A 20659-nucleotide genomic window follows, 5' to 3' on the forward strand; every position below is an offset into this window, starting at 1 on the left:
TGTTTCTTCGGTTTAGCGTATTGTCTGCAACACTTTAAATGGGTGTGGTCAAAAGAAGGGGCTGGCTTCTGCTGACCTCATCTCTGAAACAATGACTCTGATTGATACTCTTAATTTAGATACTTCTGATTAAAAGATATCAAGCAATTATCTTGTTCGCTTAATAACAGGTTGGTAGGGTTAGACGAATATCACTATAGCTGTCGTATTATTTCGTCGGTGACGAGTTTTGGTGTTAGCACTGCACGCAACCAAAACTACTCTCAGGTTATAACTTAGTGACGTAACACACTCGGTTCGGTTTCATATTATATACATCCCAAATATTACGTAGATCAGGCCATGTTTAAAGTCTTACTCCGAGTACAGAAGCGACAATTTTATTTGGCCTAGAGACAGATATTTAATATATTCAGTTATTGATTCGATTCTGGATTTGTTTACGCTTTCAGTATGAAGTACGTCGGACACTTGTGAAGCCTGTTAGAAGCCACATACTCGGTAGCAGGTAGTAGACTGGATAGCATATTTTACCTGTTGATAATGCAGACAGAGTAATTTAAGTCATATGACGTACCTCTTGATAGTATAAACATGATCACGAGGTAGTGAGGTAGCATAGTCATGATCGTTATTTAACCTAGTAGTAATAGCAGCCGCATCTCCCTCAAATTACACGCTGCTATCTTTAATTAGAAAAAAAGACACTTTGTAATCACTGATAAACCTATACAACAAACTCAAGACATAGACGTAGGTAAGACATGACAGTCGCGGTTAGAATGTTGTTTTAAAGATTGATATACTTGATAAGAAATCACCTAGGCTTAAATAACAACAAACACGAGCAACCCAAGTTTCTACAGAAGTTTAATCTACGTTTTGTGATTTCTCATTTCCCTTTTTGTTTCCAGTAAAGATACTTTAAATAAACCATTAAAGCTGTCCCAAAAGTACGTACGTTGTTGCACTGGCGGTGCTAGTAAGGCTTACTAATTTTTCCTAGGAAACCTCCATCAAATTCAGTTTAGTTTCACGCACTAATATTATTCATCTTTGTTGACGTTCGTCATTTTTCTTTTTCTGCTTTCACGTGCTTTCGTTTTCTGTTTATGTTATTTTCTTTGATTCTGAACCGATTTTCCCTGCTACATGCTATAAAGACAGTAGCAGTTACTGTTTGTTGAATCTTACTTCTTCTACTACTACTTCTACCTCTACTACTGTAGTTAACCGAATGCTATCTATACCATTAACAGCCAACTGATTGAAACAGGCAGGCATTCTGCTGCTGCCGCTGTCGCTACAACAGCTGTTGCTGTTCTGTTGCTGTTTTCTTGCTGCTACTGCTGCTGCAGCGGGCGAATAAATCCATTCACAAAGGTTCACTACAGCAGTGGCAGGACTGTTGCTGCCGTAAACTTGCTGTCGAATAGGAAAAGTTGAAAGCGTATATTGAGTTTAAGAACAGAGCGACAACATTTGAGATTCCTGCATATATTAGTACATTGGTATAATATATAGTCATATTGTAGGGAGAAAAACACCAGATAAAAAGACAGGAGGGAAAGGTGAAGAAAGAATTGAGGTGGGATTTTTTTTCTCCCCCAACATTATACGATTTTATATCTTTATGAAAGGTGTAATCATACATTGGTTCTAATAAGTGAGATATATCGAAATATTTCATTACCGCTTCAGTCAATCGATAGTATTTTTTTAAGCTAAAACACGTAAAATGTAATGCTTAATTTTTTTTTTTTTTTGTTTTTTTGTCTCTGAGAACTCTACCAAAAAATACATTGGATTAACTACAACTTTGAATGAAACCCTTAGCGATACTGTTAAAACTCCAATTTTGACCAACTAAATATAACATTATTGTGAAAGCGCTCCACGACGTTGATTAAAATCTCGAATGAAAAGTAAGAAAAGAAATAAACGAATCAATCAATAAAAATTTATTAGATTCAGTAGCAAAAATCATCAGATCTATGGACCACACGTACCGATAAATGCATTGATAAGTATAGACATTTGACAGACGCGCAGAGGAACCACCGCGCATATAATCGTACAGTTAGAGAGAACGCACACAGTCTCATGCATAAGGATATACATGAGCGCTCATACATATAGAGATAACTACAGAAGAAATATATATACTATAAAGCACTGGTGATACATGAACATAATTACGCAAGCGCATACAACTAACTGTTGAATGTACTGCTCAGGAGATATTACAATTGAGAAAGTTGCTTCCCGCCACAGCAAGGCTAGTAATATTTGTTCTACCAGCTTGATTTTTTTTTATTGATGTGCATAAAAAGGAGACACGATGAGTTCCTCAAATATAACCGCTGGTAAGTAACGGTATTTTAATTTATAGTATCGTTAATGAATGCAAATGGAATATGTGCGTGTGTGTATAAATACATATATATACTCATGTACATTATATACATTTATACGGATAAATAAATAAATATATATATATATATATATATATATATATATATATATATATATATATATATATATATTGATAGATATATATATTGATAGATATATATACATGTGTGTGTGCGTGTGTGTGGGTGGGTGGGTGTATGATTAAATGTATGCAGGTGCGCGTTCGTTTGTGTGTGTGTGAGTGTGTATGTGTGTGCGCGCACTGATACGAATGCTAGAGTACATCTCATTCATTATTTGGGAATATTCTGAAGAGAAACAGTTCTGAAACTTCAACAAAAAATATTTCTGTTGGTTATTTTTTTCAAAAGGAATGTGTGTGAGGGTGTTTTCAAAACGAATATGTGTGCGTGTATTTTTTTCAAAACGAATGTGTGTGAGTGTGTGTTTCAAAACGAATGTGTGTGAGTGTGTATTTCAAAACGAATATATGTAAGTGTGTGAGTGTGTTTTTTTAAACAGGATGTGTGAGTGTGTATGTATGTATGTATGTATAGGTACTTGTATGTACCTATACGTTGATGTATGTATACGCATATACGTGCGTATACACACACGCTGGCACACACACACACTCACGCACACACACGCGCGCACTGACAGACACACGTACAAATACACACACACACGCACGCACATAGACATGCAAACACGCATACGCAATCCTCGTGTGTTTAGATGATGTAAAATGGAAATGTTTTGACAATCCATCTGAAGTCAATTTCTTGTTTTTTTTTTTGCGCGCGTGCGTAGGTATATATGTGTGTGTATGTGTGTGTGAGTGTACGTGTGCGTCTGTGTGTCTGTGTGTTCGTATATACGTGTATATGTGTGTGTATGCGTTTCTGTGCTGTATGTGTCTATTCTATGCACGTCTCTATGTGTCTGCGTGCGTGATTCTCAACATATTTTTGAATACCGTATGCATGTGTCATTACACTTTATTCTCTGTATAATTCATCAACGTACATCTGTACATCATTTTGTTTAAATGATGCTCGCTATAATGAAGCTTAACGAAGAGGATTGTTGTCGGAAATTTAGTAGAAACGGAATGGCAGATGGCTGACTTTACAATAAATGTGTTGTCATGGAGGAAAGATATTTTGGTCAATCTGGTGTCGTGTCATAACTAAAGTTGTGTTTGGTCATACTAAATAACTCTGACATAGAGAAAACAATAAAAATAATGGCGGTGGTGGCGGTGGTGGTGGTGGTGGTGGTAGTAGTAGTAGTAGTAGTAGTAGTAGTAGTAGTAGTAGTAGTAGTAGTAGTAGTAATAAAGATGACGATGATGGTGATGATGACGACGATGACAGCCACAATGACAATAACAACAACAACAACAATAATAATCCTTTCTACTAATGGCACAAGGTCTGAAATTTGGGGGTGGGGAGGGGACTAGCGGATTACATCGAGCCCAGTTTCTTCACTGGTACTTAATTTATCGACCCCCAAAAGTATGAAAGACAAGGTCGACCTCGGTGGAATTTGAACCCAGAACGAATAATAATAATAATAATAATAATAATAATAATAATAATAATAATAATAATAATAATGTTGCTGTTGTTGTTGTTGTTGCCTTTGTTGTTGTTGTTGTTGTTGTTGCTGTTGTTGTTGTTGTTATTGATGATGACGACGACGACGACTACGACGATGACGAGGATGATGAGGATGATGACGACGACGGCGGCGAAGACAACCACGACGACGATGACTATGATGACGTTGATGATGACGACGACAGTGATGACGACGACGACGATGACGACGTTGATTTCATCCTAGGATATCTCTGATTGTGTTCACCTATGTTTAAGGCATTCCACTTACGACCATCCTGTCTACTAGAATTATCCCTCAGACTACATTCTCTGTGTACTTTAGTGTCAGAAAACGATAAGGAAATTTGAGGGATATTTGGCTACGATTTCAGGCATGCTTACGGGCTGCTTACAGGCCCCCTAGTTAATCACAATAAAAGGTTTAACATGGAGATGGGAATGACGTTTTGACTACTTTGGGCGATTGCCTTAAGTGAGTCGTAATTTGGTTATAATGCACTGTTAACTGACGATACATTTGCTGATGAGCACAGACGGAGGATGTCGTGTTGGTCATGCTGGAACGTCAGGACGGGAGCAAAAGTATGGGGCGGGGAGAGAAGAGTGGGGTCACACTGGAACATCAATGCGAGGAGAAAAGGCATGATGGTCACACTGGCAAAGGGATGGTTAAAAGAAGGAACGGTGGTACTAGATTGCGGTGACAGAGAAAATATAGGCTGGACGCACTTAGCAGAATTGGTGTTATGGGGAAATAACAGAGGAGGACGAAGGAGTTGGGAATGGAGGAGAGTTAATCTTTTCTACTGTAGGCACAAGGCCCGAAATTCGACCCCAGTACGCAACTGGTACTTAATTTATCACCCCCTGAAAGGATGAAAGGCAAAGTCGACCTCGGCGGAATTTGAACTCAGAACGTAAAGACGGGCGAAATACCAGTAAGCATTTTACCCGGCGTGCTAACGATGATTCTGCCAGCTCGATACCACCTTAGATACTACTACTACTACTACTAATAATAATAATAATAATAATAATAATAATAATAATAATAATAATAAATCTTTTCTACTCTAGGCATAAGGCCCGAAATTTTGGGAGAGGGGGGGGGGCAGTCGATTAGATCGACCCCAGTATGCAACTGGTGCGTAATTTATCGATCCTGAAAGGATGAAAGGCAAAGTCGACCTCGGCAGAATTTGAACTCAGAACGTGAGGACAGACGAAATACGACTAAACATTTCGCTCGGCATGGTAACGTTTCTGCTAGCTTTTGAGGAGAGTTAATAGGGTGGCGGAATGCATCGGGGAAATTAACACAGTTAACCTTGATTAAGCAGATCAATAATAAAAGACTTTCGAACCGTACCGATTCTGCCCTGAATTTAGGACTATATTATCTTGTGCGTCTTTTCTGTTTTATGGCGGTGAATTAAGAGAATTGTTAGAGCGTCTCTCAAAACGCATTGTCTTTTATCGCTTATCTTTTACTTAGATTACGGCCATGCTGGGGCACTGCCTTGAAGAATTTTTAGTGAAATGAATCGACTCCAGTACTTTTTTTTTTTTTAAACCTGGTAATTATTATATCGGTCTCTATTGCTGAACTGTTAGGTTACAGGGACGTAAATCCACCAATACTTGTTGATAAGCGGTGGTGGGGACAAACAGGCACAAACATACACACACACACACACAAACACACACACACACTCACAAATACAAACATGTATATAATATATATATAGATATAGACATATATATATATAACGGGCTTCTTTCAGTTTCCGTCTACCAAATCCTCTCACGAGGCTTTGGTTGACCCGAGGCTATAGTAGAAGATATTTGCCCAAGGCGTCACACAGTGGGACTGAACCCGGGACCATGTGGTTGGGAAGTAAACTTCCTACCACACAGGACTCTGAACATTCTGAGCTCAAATCCATCCCGCCAAATCAAACTTTGTCTTTCATCCTCCCAGAGTCATTAAAATAAAAGTATCAGCCAATCGCAGGTGGGTGCCTCCCACCCGTACACATGTCTCTCTTTCTAGTCGTCATGTCGTGGATATTCCACTGGGACAAGACAGAAGCTCAAGCTGGTGTCTGTGTCTATGACTGCTCGTGACTATATGGTTCCCTAAAAATATTAGTCAATGGCATGATGCATACTGATGCTAATTCATATTAGATTAGCAAGAAACGTTTGTATTTTTGCTACCCTGTTTTTAGAGAGTAAGTTATAATAGAGTTCTCCCATCGCTAGTTCAAGCATATCGAACAACAACGGTCGGATAATGTGCTGGTAATAATATGTTAGAGGTAGAAAGACACAGGGCGAACCATTTAAGAGGAAGTAATATAGGTGACACTCAAGCAACCTTACTACTTGGCTGGGTCATGCATACAAACCTCTACATAATCATTCGACATCCTTAAAGCAACAGGTCAAATCTCTATCAAATCACAATCTATCAAAGTACCCCCTTCTAAAAATAAAGTGTACATTGGATAATACAGTACAAAACATACCAAAAAGACGAGATGCTCATGACTGGAATGTCGTTCGATCAGGAATGTCTTCATTGTAAACAAGAACAATAGAAGTTTGTAACCATTATATCGACTCTGGAAAGATGGAAAGGGATTGATCTCGAATGTATAGAAGAGATTGGGTCGGAATCAGCGGAAAGAGAAGGGTAGAGGGAGAGAGAGTAAGACATGAATGAAAAACAAAAACAAAAAAGAAAGGCTATAAGTGCAGTTAATATTTCAACAGAAAACGTGGAAACAAAGATATGATGGCACATGTTAGTCATAGGCCAACTCAGACTGCCTCAGGCTACTTAGCCAAAGTCCAAGCCAAGATATAAAGGACTTATGATCCTAGGATTAACGCTAATCATCTCGTCTTTTGTTCAAGAATATTGTCCTTTTTTTATTATTATTCAAAGAGGTTGAAGAGATTTGAGAAAGATGTCGCTACTAATTCTAACAGGTCGACTGGCTTATAGAGGCAGCTTCGTTTGTTTTTGGCTGAGAAACGGATTGGAAATGAGAGAGGGAAGTACTGAGGAATGAGATAAATAAGGAATGAATGAAGAAAATAGGGAGATAGGGTTCTAGACTAGGAAACAGAAGATACAGGGAGAGAAGAAAAGAGAGAGTGAGTGGAGAAGAGACAGTGAGAGAGAAAGCCAAGGAAAAAGAGATATAAGAAACAGGGAGGAAGGAGAAAAAGCGCAAAAAAAAATGAAAAGAAACATGAAAAGGCAGACATTAAGATGATTTAATAACTATAGAGAACGCTGGGAATATTTCAATGAATGAGGATTCGGTGATCAGATCTGCTTAGTGTATTTACTTAAAAATATATTACGTATGTATGGCCACGTACATATGTTTGTGATCTGAAAGCACCGTCAAGATATTTTCATTTCTACCATATTGTTGATATATATATGAGCAATGCCACTACAATCATTATCTATCTATCTATCTATCTATCTATCTATCTATCTATCTATCTATCTATCTATCTATCTATCGATCTATCTATCTATATATATATACCTATTTGTTGGTCTGTCTGTCTATAATCTATCTAACTGTCTCTTTATCTATCTATCTATCTATCTATCTATCTATCTATCTATCTATCTATCTCTCTATATCTATGTGTTCACTTATTTTAAGTCTTTCTAAATACGATGAATTAGTACTGCTGATAAAAGCTAACAAGAAAGAAACATGTTTGTTGTTTTCACAAGTTGGCATCAAAGACAAGATCCAATCTTAAATCTATATTTTTCTTCTCTAAAAATTTGTATTTAGCTGATATTATTGGAATTATCTCCCTTAACTCCTTAACCCTGATTTAAATTTTCTGCCAGATAGATCATGTGTGTGTGTGGGGGGGGGGGGATATACATATACATACCCACAGATATAAATATATGTGAGTGTGTGTGTGTGTGATTGTATAAAATATACACGCACACACGCACACACACGCACATATTTGATAGCAGTTTCATTCAATACCACATTACTTAAAGTTTCGCGGAAGCTGAGTTAAACAGTTATCAAATACAAGCAAATGTAATTTTCTATAGAATCGGATTGATCCGTACTTTGTGAGTGAAACTGCGTAGAAACGCTCTTTCACACTGACTCTGTTAAAGAATTACATGAGTACACTTGTCTGGGATGTCTAACCACTATATGATAATTGAATAGGTAGGCAAGTGGATGAAGCAACTGACTCCCCATCGTCGAATCTGATGAAGACCCCTCCATAGTTGTGTGTGTTGACACATTTAAATATACGTTTCTATATGGATGCGTGTATTATGTGTGTGTATACATGTGCGTATATGTATGTATATACATACATACATACATATATATATATATATATATATATATATATATATGTGTGTGTGTGTGTGTGTGTGTGTGTGTGTGTGTGTGGTTGGTAAGCAAGCTACTTACCACAATATACATACATACATACATACATACATACATCTTTCAATTTCCGCCTACCAAATCTACTCACAAAGCTTTGGTAAGTCTGAGGCTAAAGTAAAAGACACTTGCCCAAGTTGCCACGTTGTGGGACTGAACCCAGAACCATCTCATTGAGAAGCAAGCGTCTCACCACACATCCACGATTTCTCCCAAAATTATTTCATCGAATCTACACACACACACACATATGAAATTATAAATAAACACAAGTTTGCATAATTTGTTCCCTTCATACCGCTCATCATTTTCGTTATTCGCAATATCTGTCGTGGATGTTCCAATTACAATTTGAACCACAATAGATTATTAGAGGAACACTTTCTTGCATTATGTTGCAGAGCTCAAATGCAGTAAAGTCTTCCCCCTGATGATCCGTTGGGGTTCAGCAAACAATTGTACTTGGATCATCTAATGTAGAAGTTGCAAATATCCAAGATAGGGAAACGTGTGTAGGAAACAAACGGTATAAACATGTTTTATAATTTCTCCAATTGCTCCAGTATACTGGAAGCAGACTGGATGATGATATTTTACATGGAGCTCTAAATTCAACTGCAGCAGTCGTATATTAAACTGTACACACAAGATATACTATTTACATACATGCACTCAAATGTATATGCATGTTTGTATTTACACAAACACACACATACATACACACGTGCATACACACATGTACATCTTGCAAAACTAGTCACGTTTCCTTTTAAACGGCACAGTATATGCCAAATTTGACAATTCGTCTAATTCTTTTAAGAAGGAAACGTGAGTGGTTTTGTAAGTGTCAAAGACTTGTTTTACTCTTTTTCTCTTTTTTTTCTATCTTTTTTGTTTGTTTGTTTGTTTGTTATTGTAGTATAAACAGCCATCCTGCTCATCCAAATGTTCTTTACTTTGTGAGTTTTTGGCGACTAATTGCTCGGATAATCTCAGTTGATTGAAGATTTTCAACGCTATTACATATATACACGCGTGTGTCTGAGAAAGAGGGGGAGAAAGAGAGAGAAAGAAAGAACGAAAGAAAAATGAGAGAGAAAAGTGACAGATAGACAGAGTCTGTCTATGCAAAAGACTCCGCTGGGTCTTTCTCGGGTCACATTGTTGAATATATTACAAGCACAAAACTTCAGTTCAGACTTGTCACTCATTAGTGTTTCGTTGTCGCTTTCGTTGATTAGTCTTATATTAACTTACACTGGACAAGCATATACTCAAAGGCTTTCTAATCGTGGTTACCCAGTCAAATAATATGCTTATGAGTCGGGTATTGAGTGTCCTTGAGCAGGCATATAATCAAATGTTTTCTAACCGTGGCCATCTCGTAGTGTATCTAGACAGCCCTATTGCATCCAAAGTCTCCTTCTTTTTTAAATGGGTTTTAGGTTGGATGATTCGGTTGTTACTTCCAGCATGTTGAGCAACCATGTTAAAGTACACTGAATATAGTGACTAGCAATAAGATACTTCAACTAAACAGGAATATCCTTTTGATAGGACGAAGGCGAATCAATCGATCCGATCTGTTATATTTAACAAACTCGAATGGCGGATAAATCTGTTTTTGTTGTTCATGATGGTGACATTGTTGTTTAAGCCCGGATTAAATCTGATCAAGAAAATCTATAATCAAAAGGTATACCAAAAGTAATCAACCTATATTTTCATATATCTACGATTATAATGTTCAAAACATATATGTATGTGTAATATATGTATGTACTCATGCGCACATACATATATATGTATATACACACACATTTATTCACGTGAGTGTGTGTGTGTGTGTGTGTGTGTGTGTGTGTGTGTGTGTGTGTGTGTGTGTGTGTGTGTGTGTGTGTGTTGTGCGTGTGTGCGTGTGCGTGTGCGTGTGTGTGTGTGTGTACGTGTGTGTGTGTGTGTGTGTGTGTGTGTGGTGTGGATGTGTGGTAAGAAGCTTGCTTTGCAACCTGGCTCCTGGTTCAATCTCACTTTGTGGCATCTTGGGTAAATACCTGGTGACTCAGGCTTTAACGTTTGCCTTCCACATGACCCGCAGCTTCTTCTTCAGGATATTATGCCACTTAAAAGTTCGTGGGTTTTCGGAATGATTGGCAAGAAGTGGTTTAATCTTCAAGTCTCCACTTGCATTGGCCCAAAGGACGAGAGTTATCTTTAATAGGCTTGTGGCCTGACATTTTCTTCTCCTCTGCAGTTATGTAGGTACTTCTGGGCATTTTTTCTTTCAAAGAAGACCAGTTTCCTCACAGTTGAACACCTGTTGTGTGATGTACTCCTCGGCTGAGATAAGCTGACGGAATTCACGCACGAAATCCTCAGCTGCCTTCGTGTCAGAACTCGCTGCTTCTCGGATACCGGACGACGCTTTGAACACCAGTCCTCTTCTTGAAATTATTGAATTAGCCGCGACTGGCCTTAAATGCAACTGCTAATGTTTCCTCTGTCGATGTTCCAGGGTTCTGCTTCCGGAGATCTCCATACAACAACGCTCGTGCTTTCTCGCAGATGATGGTCTCCGTAATTGTATCCCCTGCAAGTTGCTTCTCTTTGATCTGCGGGAGAAGCAATTTTTCCATCTCTTCATGGATAGATGTGCATTACTTGGAGAGCCTGGAGACACCCTTTGCTGTTGTAATGGCCTTGATCTCGTCCTTTTTCTTCAGGATGGTGCAGATCGTCGACGTGTTTCGATCGTATTGACGTGCTATGTCTCCACTACACGCACTCCTCTCTCATGTTTACCAATGATTTCCTTCTTCAATTCTATCGTAATCAGCTTTTCCTTCTTCTTAGTATTGTCCTTTGCACTAACCTTCTTAGGACTCCAGGCTAACACAACTAATTATTATAAAATAATAACAATAAAACGCACAAGACTAAAACAAAATCATTGGGAAAAACACAACAGAGATGCTGCCACAACGAAATAAACACGTTAACTGAGGGAGTGGAGGCGGTGCTTGCTGGAAGAGCGTGTGCGAGTTAACCACATCAACTTTTAAATATATTGTTACAACTTCACTTAGTTAAACATCTTCTTTTGTGTCTATTCAACAAAAAGGATTACTGTTGAAAGCCATTAACGCTGATGGAAGCAAAATAAACATCATATATATTGTATCTAATAAATATACATGCAGTCGTTGTTGTTTAATCCCTGATCTCCCCTATGATAAATAGCATTTCAGTATAACTGCCTCGTCTACTTTTGAGGCATAGGGTGTCTGACGTATTACCTTCCGGATGACTTTATTCCATTTCTGCATCATCAGTTCGGAGAACGATCTCTGTCGACTGATTTCACAAGGATTATGAGCCTGTCATGAATTTTCGTGGGAGAATACAAAAGTAGTTACTCATTGCTTTCCTTTGGCTGATTTCACAAGAAACCTTGTTACTGGTTGCTAAAAGCCGATAGAAATAGGAACAGATGCCAGTATTTGACTAGTAATTTATTTATCGATCCTCTAAAAGACTAAAGGCAACATTGACCTCAACAGGAATTGAACTCGGAAAGCAGGGAAATGAAACAAATATCTCAAAGCATTCTATCCGACGCTCTAACGACTTTGCAATTTCGCCGTTTTTTTTTAATTTCTTATGAAAATAGGATATAATCTGAGAGAGGGGGAAAGCGAGAGAGAGAGATAGAGAAAAGAGAGCGGGAGAGAAGGGGGAGAGGGGAGAGAGAGGGAAGAGGGGAGATAGTGGGGAGAGGGGAGAGAGATGGAGAGAGAGGAAAGAGAGAGGGGATATTGGTCCACTAACTATATTTTGCTTGTAAAACCAGCATATACACATTCCGTTCGTTGGCTCGATAAAAATGAAGGTCTTGTGACTATGCAAAAAATCGATTATTAGTCATATCAGGCAAATGAAACAACAGAAATTAAACCCTTTTATTCTGTTACTTAGTTTCGATTTCTGTTCTAGTAATATCACTTGAATTACCATGCCAAAGCCTACCATATTACACAATTTCAACCCCCTACTTCTCCCTGACTATTGTTAAGCTTATAATAGTTATGTATTGATTGTGACAAGCATCGGACAAAATGCATTGCAGAATACAGTTACGCTTCTTTACGTTCTGCATTCTAATGGCATGAAGGTCAACGTTGCTTTTCATCTTCCTGGGGGTCGATAAAATGAAGTGCCACTCAAGAAATATGGTCGATCTTAATTGATTGTATTCTCCCCCGATATTTGAAACCGCGTACCTACCTTTATATATCAATAAAGATAAACGACATTCATTTACTATGTTTTAAGCATTCTGGAGAACACTCATACAGACAGACAGACAGACAGACAGACAGACAGGCAGGCAGACAGGCAAGCAGGCAGGCAGACAGACAGACAGACAGACATATATATATATTTGTGCGTGTCTATGTATGCGTGTCTATGTATGCGTGTGTATACATGTATATTTGTATTTATATATGTGTGAACGTGGGAATCTAATATATACAAGGAGCTATCACAATGTTATATAAATGCACTTTGTTCACCGTACATATGACAACTGACAATTTATTATCGGTTGGAAGATATCAACAAGCATCAGCAAACAGTTTATTTGCTGAAATTATAAACAAAAGCTTCGAAATTTTGTTAGATTCATTAGGCTGGGCTGCCACTGGCTGACGAGACACAATGATATCGAAACATCGGCTGTCCCAGAGTGCTTTGCACTAATGAATAGAATATGTTATGAACAAACGCTCGTCGTAAAGAAGAAACTGTCCTTTGATGAAACACAAATGTGGCTAGCATATTCACGTTGGAATCTGCAGGAACACATTACAAATAAATATGCAAACCATCGTGTATGTGTGTTTATATATATATATATATATATATATATATATATATATATTGTTTAGAATTTGTGTGAATGTGTATAGAATAATATATCAGTTGAATAAAGTTAAAACATGGTCTGATTTTCAGGTTTTTTTTTTATTATGGTATTTTAAAAATATATTTTGTAATGCTCATAAAGTTAAATTAATGCTTTCATACATAAGAATAATCATCAGATTTCAAATGTGCTTAAGTGACAGTTGAGTTCTTTGACAACTTTAGTACCTCTTAGAACGCTCCAACAAGCTGAATTTTTAAAATACGGTTTTAACCAATCCGCATGCATCTTAAACCTCACGGTTTGCCAAGCGTACCGATATTCTGCAATTTGTTTATTTTTATATGCTAGAGATATTTTTTTATCCGCATCATTAACTGGTTGTTATATTATTGCTGTTACTTCCGTTCAGAACAGGTTCTAACATTTTAATAAACCGTTTTTCTTTTATCCTTCTTCCAACCTCACTTATGTCATGTAGTTTGGGGAAAGAAAAAATTACTAACATTTTCTGGTCACATGTCTCTATATGCTCCCTCAATGGAATTTTACGAACATTCCCTGCCTCGCCTATATATATAGTTCCTCGCAATTCGGGCATTTAATTCAATAGATCATATTTCTGCTTCTGCAGCTCATATCTACATTTGCGAAAATCTGTCCATTTTTTGTTCTAATGGATCTACCAGTGTGCATGTATTAACATGTTCCTCATCTGTTATCATTACGCTTCGATACCGTATTCTAAATATTCAACTTGTTAGAGCGTTCTAAGAGGTACTAAAGTATCAAGAACTCAACTGTCAGCTAAACACATTTGAAATCTAATGATTGCTCTAAGTATGAAAATGCTAATTCAACTTTATGAGCGTTACAAAATATATTTTTTTGATGTTAAAATAAAATATTAAAAAACGTGAAAACCACACCATGTTTTAACTTTATTCAACACATATATATATACATATATTTATACATATATATATATATACATGCGTGTGTGTGTGTGTGTGTGAGTGTGTATGTATGTGTATGTATGCCTGCATGTACGTAATTATGTATAAGTTTCATCATAAAAGATTTAGAAAAGTCGAATGAACGTGAAATATTAGTTCGTTACGGTTGAACTCGAAGTACATAGAGCTATAAACAATAGTGAATAAATATTAGAGTTAAAGACCTTTGAGTAGAATGTGTGTCACGTTTATAGACGTGGGTTTCTGATCCATGGATACCTTCGATCTTTTTTTTTTATCGAAAGGGCTTTTAAACCCAATATTTACATTTAATTATTTATAGCTTTATTTACTTCGAGTTCAACCGTTCAAAACGAATTATATACAGAAATACACGTACATTCATATATACACCCCTACACATATGCGTGTGTGTGCATGTATATATGTAATGTATTTTCCACTTTATATTTTAGATGCTTAATATTTGTATATTACTCACTGCTTAATTTTTCTCCAGTTACATCATATTGGATAAATTTTAAGTATTTAACTATTTTGGAGTAAATTCAGAAGTACAATCATCATCTGAATATATTTCAAAACTTAACAATACCTCCAATATCTCTTGGAAATTTTATCAATATCTCCTCATTGAATAAATAAACATCGACATTTTTAAAGATAAAAACCGCCATTTTAGAAGTTTTTGAGCTCAGCAATACAATATCACATCTTCATCAGAAACTGAACAAATGACGTTCGAGGAATCACAATGTTACATGTTACTGAGATTTGATTTTTTTTCTCTCTATTCATTTCTTCATGTTAGCTGCCATTTTCTACACAATGTATGTTGTTAAATTGAATAGGCTTACTTCTTTTTTATTTCCTCTGCATTTCATATGCTTTTTACCGTTTAGTCGGAGAGGAAAAGATATCATCTATGATTCTTCTTTTCTTTTTAAGTCTCCTAGATATGTAAAAGAAAGAGATGTCCACAAGACGCACCCGAGGACCAGGTAGTGGTATTAAGCCGGTTGGCGAATTTAATCCAAATTCAAAACACTTAGAACGTATAGAAATAGAACAAATACCTCTAAACATTTCGTTCAGCACTCTAATAATTCATTTAATTCATTCTGTGGGTTGTTACTTTGTTTAATTGATCCACAAAAAATAAAAAAATAAAAAAGTGGACCTTGGCAGGATTTGAACAAAGAGTGCAGTTTGCCACGTCAGTTCCCGCGGGGTAATTTTTCTACCTTTTATCGACTCTGGTTATTCGCCGGATATGATATCAATTCACATGTTTTCGGTCATTTGTAGCTTTTTAACATGTCTCACCACGTTGATGAATTATCAAAACTGACAATGTTTATTCTGTTGCTTCGTTTGTTTACTGTTAAAATATTTGTTCAAAATCGTTTCCAATAATTATAACATTTTTTTTTCAAAAATGACGTGCTCAAGCCCCAATAATATAGTTTTCATCTCTTAATGTCCTATCCATTATTTCTGAAAAACAAAAAAAAACTCTATGAATCATGGGTCACTCATCTCAAATCATAACATCCGCTTTAACCATAAATTTCAAGCAGTGTTTTCACTCTGTAGTGAAATAGCGCTAACTGGGTTGAATAGAAAGCTTAATGCGGAACTAGCTGTTTTCAGTCCTGAAAGTATGAAAGCAACTATACCAGATGAGGCACTATTAATTATAATTATTCCATCTGTAAGGATAAATAATAGACTGACACTATACAGAAGAGATTTCCCTAATCCCTAATCCATCAAAGATTTGGATGCAGGTAAAACATCAACGTTAATACCTTGTATTTTGTTATAGTTTTAACACGAATTATTTGCTTTGGTGCTTGGAATAAAGCTGCCCGCTGACCCATATTGAAATTTTCCTTGAAAAAAATATTTTTACGGAATTTTTCATTGAAAATTTATTTTTCATGAGAATGAACAAAAATTTATTTGCTCGTTCTCTTAAAACCTCAGATATTACGAAAACTTTCTGCGTTAATGTTCATTTTAGCCATTATAGGCGTTATCATGGGTGGATAACTATTCTAAATGAATCTATTTCCACTTAAAATATGTTCAAAGTTTTGCACTGTATGCTGTCGAGAAGACCAGTGATCTTATTATATTCTCTGATAGTTATTTTTTAAATGCGCTAAATCCTCAGGTTCTGCAAGATAACAGCAAAGGCCAATTGAAAAGAAAAGCCGTCATATTTGGTGAAGTGACATAGAAATATATGCACCCTCCATTACCAGATGGTTTCATTATCGTCATCTGCTAAATCCATTTTGATTGCAGCTTCTTTGTACATTGAACAAACATCCTCATTAACAATTCACATATCTTCAAATGATGTAGTTCCAAGAATATCTGTTAACAAAACTAAACATATACATCTAATGCAGTGGGTGTTAATTTTTCTCTCATTCCACATTTTCTTGCTTTTATTCCTATGTATGACAATCAGAACAGCAAGCAAATAGAGTGTGCCTTGAAGGTGGCAGGTGGTTCATTGCTAATTCTCATCTATTCATCTAGAGTTAAGTTATTTCATTCTATAATCTATTCACTTTCTTCGTGAACATTAAAACAAACACTTTCTTATCCTTCTAAATGAACTATTATTGTTGGCTGTACATTTGGATATGATGCATGTAATTCAAACCACAACATCTTCCATGACACTTCAGATGCCGAAACATTGCAACCATCCATGTAGTTATCAATTTATAATCTGCTTTTGCTTCTCCTTGGCGAGTTCGCTTCAAAACCATGAAGTTTCGGGTTCAATACCACAGTGTGACACTTTGCACACATGTTTTCTTATTTCTTTACTGCCCACAGGGGGCTACACACAGAGGGGACAAACAAGGACAGACAAACAGATTAAGTCGATTATATCGACCCCAGTGCGTAACTGGTACTTATTTAATCGACCCCGAAAGGATGAAAGGCAAAGTCGACTTCGGAGGAATTTGAACTCAGAACGTAGCGGCAGACGAAATACCACTAAGCATTTCGTCCAGCGTGCTAACGATTCTGCCATCTCGCTGCATGTTTTCTACTTGATGGAAATTCATCGTGTGTGTATAATGTATGTATATACATATGCGCGCGCGTGTGTGTGGGTGTGTGTGTGTGTGTGTGTGTGTGTGTGTGTGTGTGTGTGTGTGTGTGTGTGTGTGCGTGCGTGTGTATGCGTGCATGTCTTTATGCTTGTGTTCCCTCCTCGCGCTTGACAACCGGTGTTGATTTGCTTATGTTCCCTTAACTTTACGGTTCGGCAAACGGCAGATTAGAATAATGATCAAATTTATAACAAATAAGCTCTGACATCGTTTTTTCGACTAAACCTTTCAAGTTGTTACTCATCAGATCCGAGGTACAATGACTGAAACAAGTAAAAGGGTGAAAACAATGTTCACGCGGTAAAATGAATACAAAACCAGTCACGTGATAGGCCTGTATGAATATTTTTACTTATACATTTTACTGTTTAAGCAGTTGCATATACTTACTTATATATATATATATATATATATATATATATATATATATATATATATATATATATATATATATATATATATATATATACATATATATATATATACAGGGTATCCACAAGGTCTGGGTACATGGTGTAAATAAAATCATCCCCATGTACCCAGTTTATGCTTTAATTGTGGGCCTACTATGAAGATTGGAAATTTGAGTTTATTTTCACCAATATTTACTGTAATCATAAATGTTTTTTCATTTGATCTTATCTACTGTAATCTAGATTCTTCAAATTTAGGATAAATATCGCTGTAATATTCTTTGGTTAAGTGACTTTTGTAATTAAGACAATTAAAATGATTATTATATACCCCTAATTTCCTAAGTTGTCATGAAATGTCGAAATTTTAACAAGTTTCTCATCCTTTATCTCTAAATTACAAACGTTTTGGAAATTGCATCGGGTCATAATTTTGGAGGAATCCATGTTATCTTTGTAGTGGTAACTTTATAAGCCGTTCTTGTATTGTCTCCAAGTAAATACCTGATGTAATTACTTATACTTCATTTACAGTGAGTGAGAGAGCAGTGTATGCCGTCAAAGTGACACTGGGGTAAAATATACAAAGCCCAATATGACTACCCGTCTGATAAGGGGACACTGGGCACAACCATGTGTGCGTGACATGGTGATCTCATATCAAGAAAAACAGCGCATAACCTTGCAGGTGGGACCTAGTTAGAATTTTTTCTTCAGGTCGAGTAGTCCATCCTGCTCAAAAGGTCCCTGAATAAGGGTTGTTTAAGGATGTTGAACGAAACACCCATGTTTCCAAAGGTGAATTATCCAAACTCCAAAGAATTCCTCTCAACACATGGCTATGATGCCCCCACCCCACTACTTCTGCTCGTTATCAGAAATGCACATATCGTCATCCTCAACTGGTTAAGGTCAAATCTGTGGTATTGAGCAGAATATATGGTGTAGCCCATCTTTTATTATTATTATTATTATTATTATTATTATTATTATTATTATTATTAGTAGTAGTAGTAGTAGTAGTAGTAGTAGTAGTAGTAGTAGAATTTAGTAAATAATTAATAGTAAACTTTGTTTAGTAATAGTTTATTAGTATGGGATAAACTGAAATGCGCAGTCACAGATTCCGTATCCCGACAGTTAAAATTCCTAGTAATTTGTGTTCTCACAGCACAAACGAAAAGTGAAATAATTGCCCTAAGCTAAACTTAGCGGCTCGGCAAAAGAGGTCCGATAGAATAAGTACCAGGCGTTAAGGAAACAAGTACCAGGGCCAATTCGTTCAACTAAAATCGCTTCAAGGCGGTGCCCCGGCATGGCCGCAGTCTAATGACTGAAACATTTGAAAGATAAACGATTAATGATAATATTTATAATGTGTGTGTGTGTGTGTGTTTGTGTGTGTGTGTGTGTGTGTGTGTGTGTGTGTGTGTGTGTGTGTGTGTGTGTGTGTCTTTGTGTGTGAGTAGTGAAACAGACGCCAGCATATTTAATACGGTCCTGCTAAAAAATATTAATTTTTAAAATTCATTCCAAGAGTGATTATCAGAAAAACAATCATCCTCTTGGTTAATAATTCTAGTCAAGAAAAGCATACGTGACATCCATGGAATTAAAAATAATTAAAATTAATTAAAAATGGAATGTATTAGTAAATTGATTCTAACGTCTGGCTGTGTGGGGACAACACCGGACAGGTGTCGTTCTTAATAACGTTAATTAATCTTAATCCTGCTGTTACTGCCAGAACGAATTGAGACAATTTAAGATTTTCGTGAATGAAAACTGAGTGGGTTCTACTTAATTTCATGCAGGATAATTGTATTGTTTAGTTAACAGCGTAACTTTTCAAAACACCAGACCGTTTAGTATTAAATCAATGTACAGCTTATTGCTTAATCGCATATGCAAAAATATCCGTTTCTGATAATTGCATAAATATTTTTTATTGCTTTCCTTTTTTTTTTTTTGTCAATTTTGAGTAAATATTTAATTTGATATAAAGGAAATAATTTTGAACGCTTTACTTTCTGATGTTGAGATAAATATTAGTCTGTACTTTACGGACATAATATTTACAAACCTCTGATGTCAGAAGAGCCAAGTGTATTCAAGTTATTCTTATCATTTTAATGAATTAAAATTTTATGAAGTTCTGCTTCTGATCTATTCGTATCTTAATTTTAATTGTGTAAAAAGCACTCTCAATAAATAAACATTCATTGTGAATATAATTTAGAAAAGCAACAAACGTTGTATCAAGATAAATAAAATGTGAGCAACGGACGTTGTTTTGTTGATTCTGTTATCTTTTACAATAGCCTGTGATTCACCTGATTTATTTTTCTTAATCCGTATGATACAATTTTTTTTATCAATGAGTAATTCAGTGTAAAAGAAAAAAAACATTGACGTATCGAACGATTTTGATTAAATTTGGGTAGTTCAAAGATATCAAAGGGAATCGCCAAACTCTATGGGAGACATGTCAAACGTTTGTGAGGCTGATGCGTATCAATAAAAATAATTTGGACTGTTAACAAATAAATAAAATTTGTGCTCTCAAAACTTACTGCTTTTTTATAATTAAAGACAGCCATTCGTGTTTTATTATATAATTCATACACGTGCAAAATAACCACTGTAGCTTACAATATATTCCAGTATTCAGATGAATGAAATTA

The 20659-nt window shown here is 36.2% G+C and overlaps 1 protein-coding gene across 1 annotated transcript in view; it reads left to right on the forward strand.

Annotated features, from left to right (window-relative positions):
• The first annotated feature begins 307 nt into the window (after positions 1-307).
• Positions 308-20659, forward strand: part of LOC106881210 (sodium/calcium exchanger Calx-like) — a 281512-nt gene continuing 261160 nt past the window's right edge. Inside the window, exon 1 of the mRNA XM_089352997.1 lies at positions 308-2366. Coding sequence (XP_089209123.1) covers positions 2342-2366 — 25 coding nt within the window. The 5' untranslated portion in view covers positions 308-2341. The remainder of the gene's footprint in view (positions 2367-20659) is intronic.

Source organism: Octopus bimaculoides, chromosome 5, assembly GCF_046866305.1.
Source record: "Octopus bimaculoides isolate indiv1 chromosome 5, ASM4686630v1, whole genome shotgun sequence".
Classification (NCBI taxonomy): domain Eukaryota; kingdom Metazoa; phylum Mollusca; class Cephalopoda; order Octopoda; family Octopodidae; genus Octopus; species Octopus bimaculoides.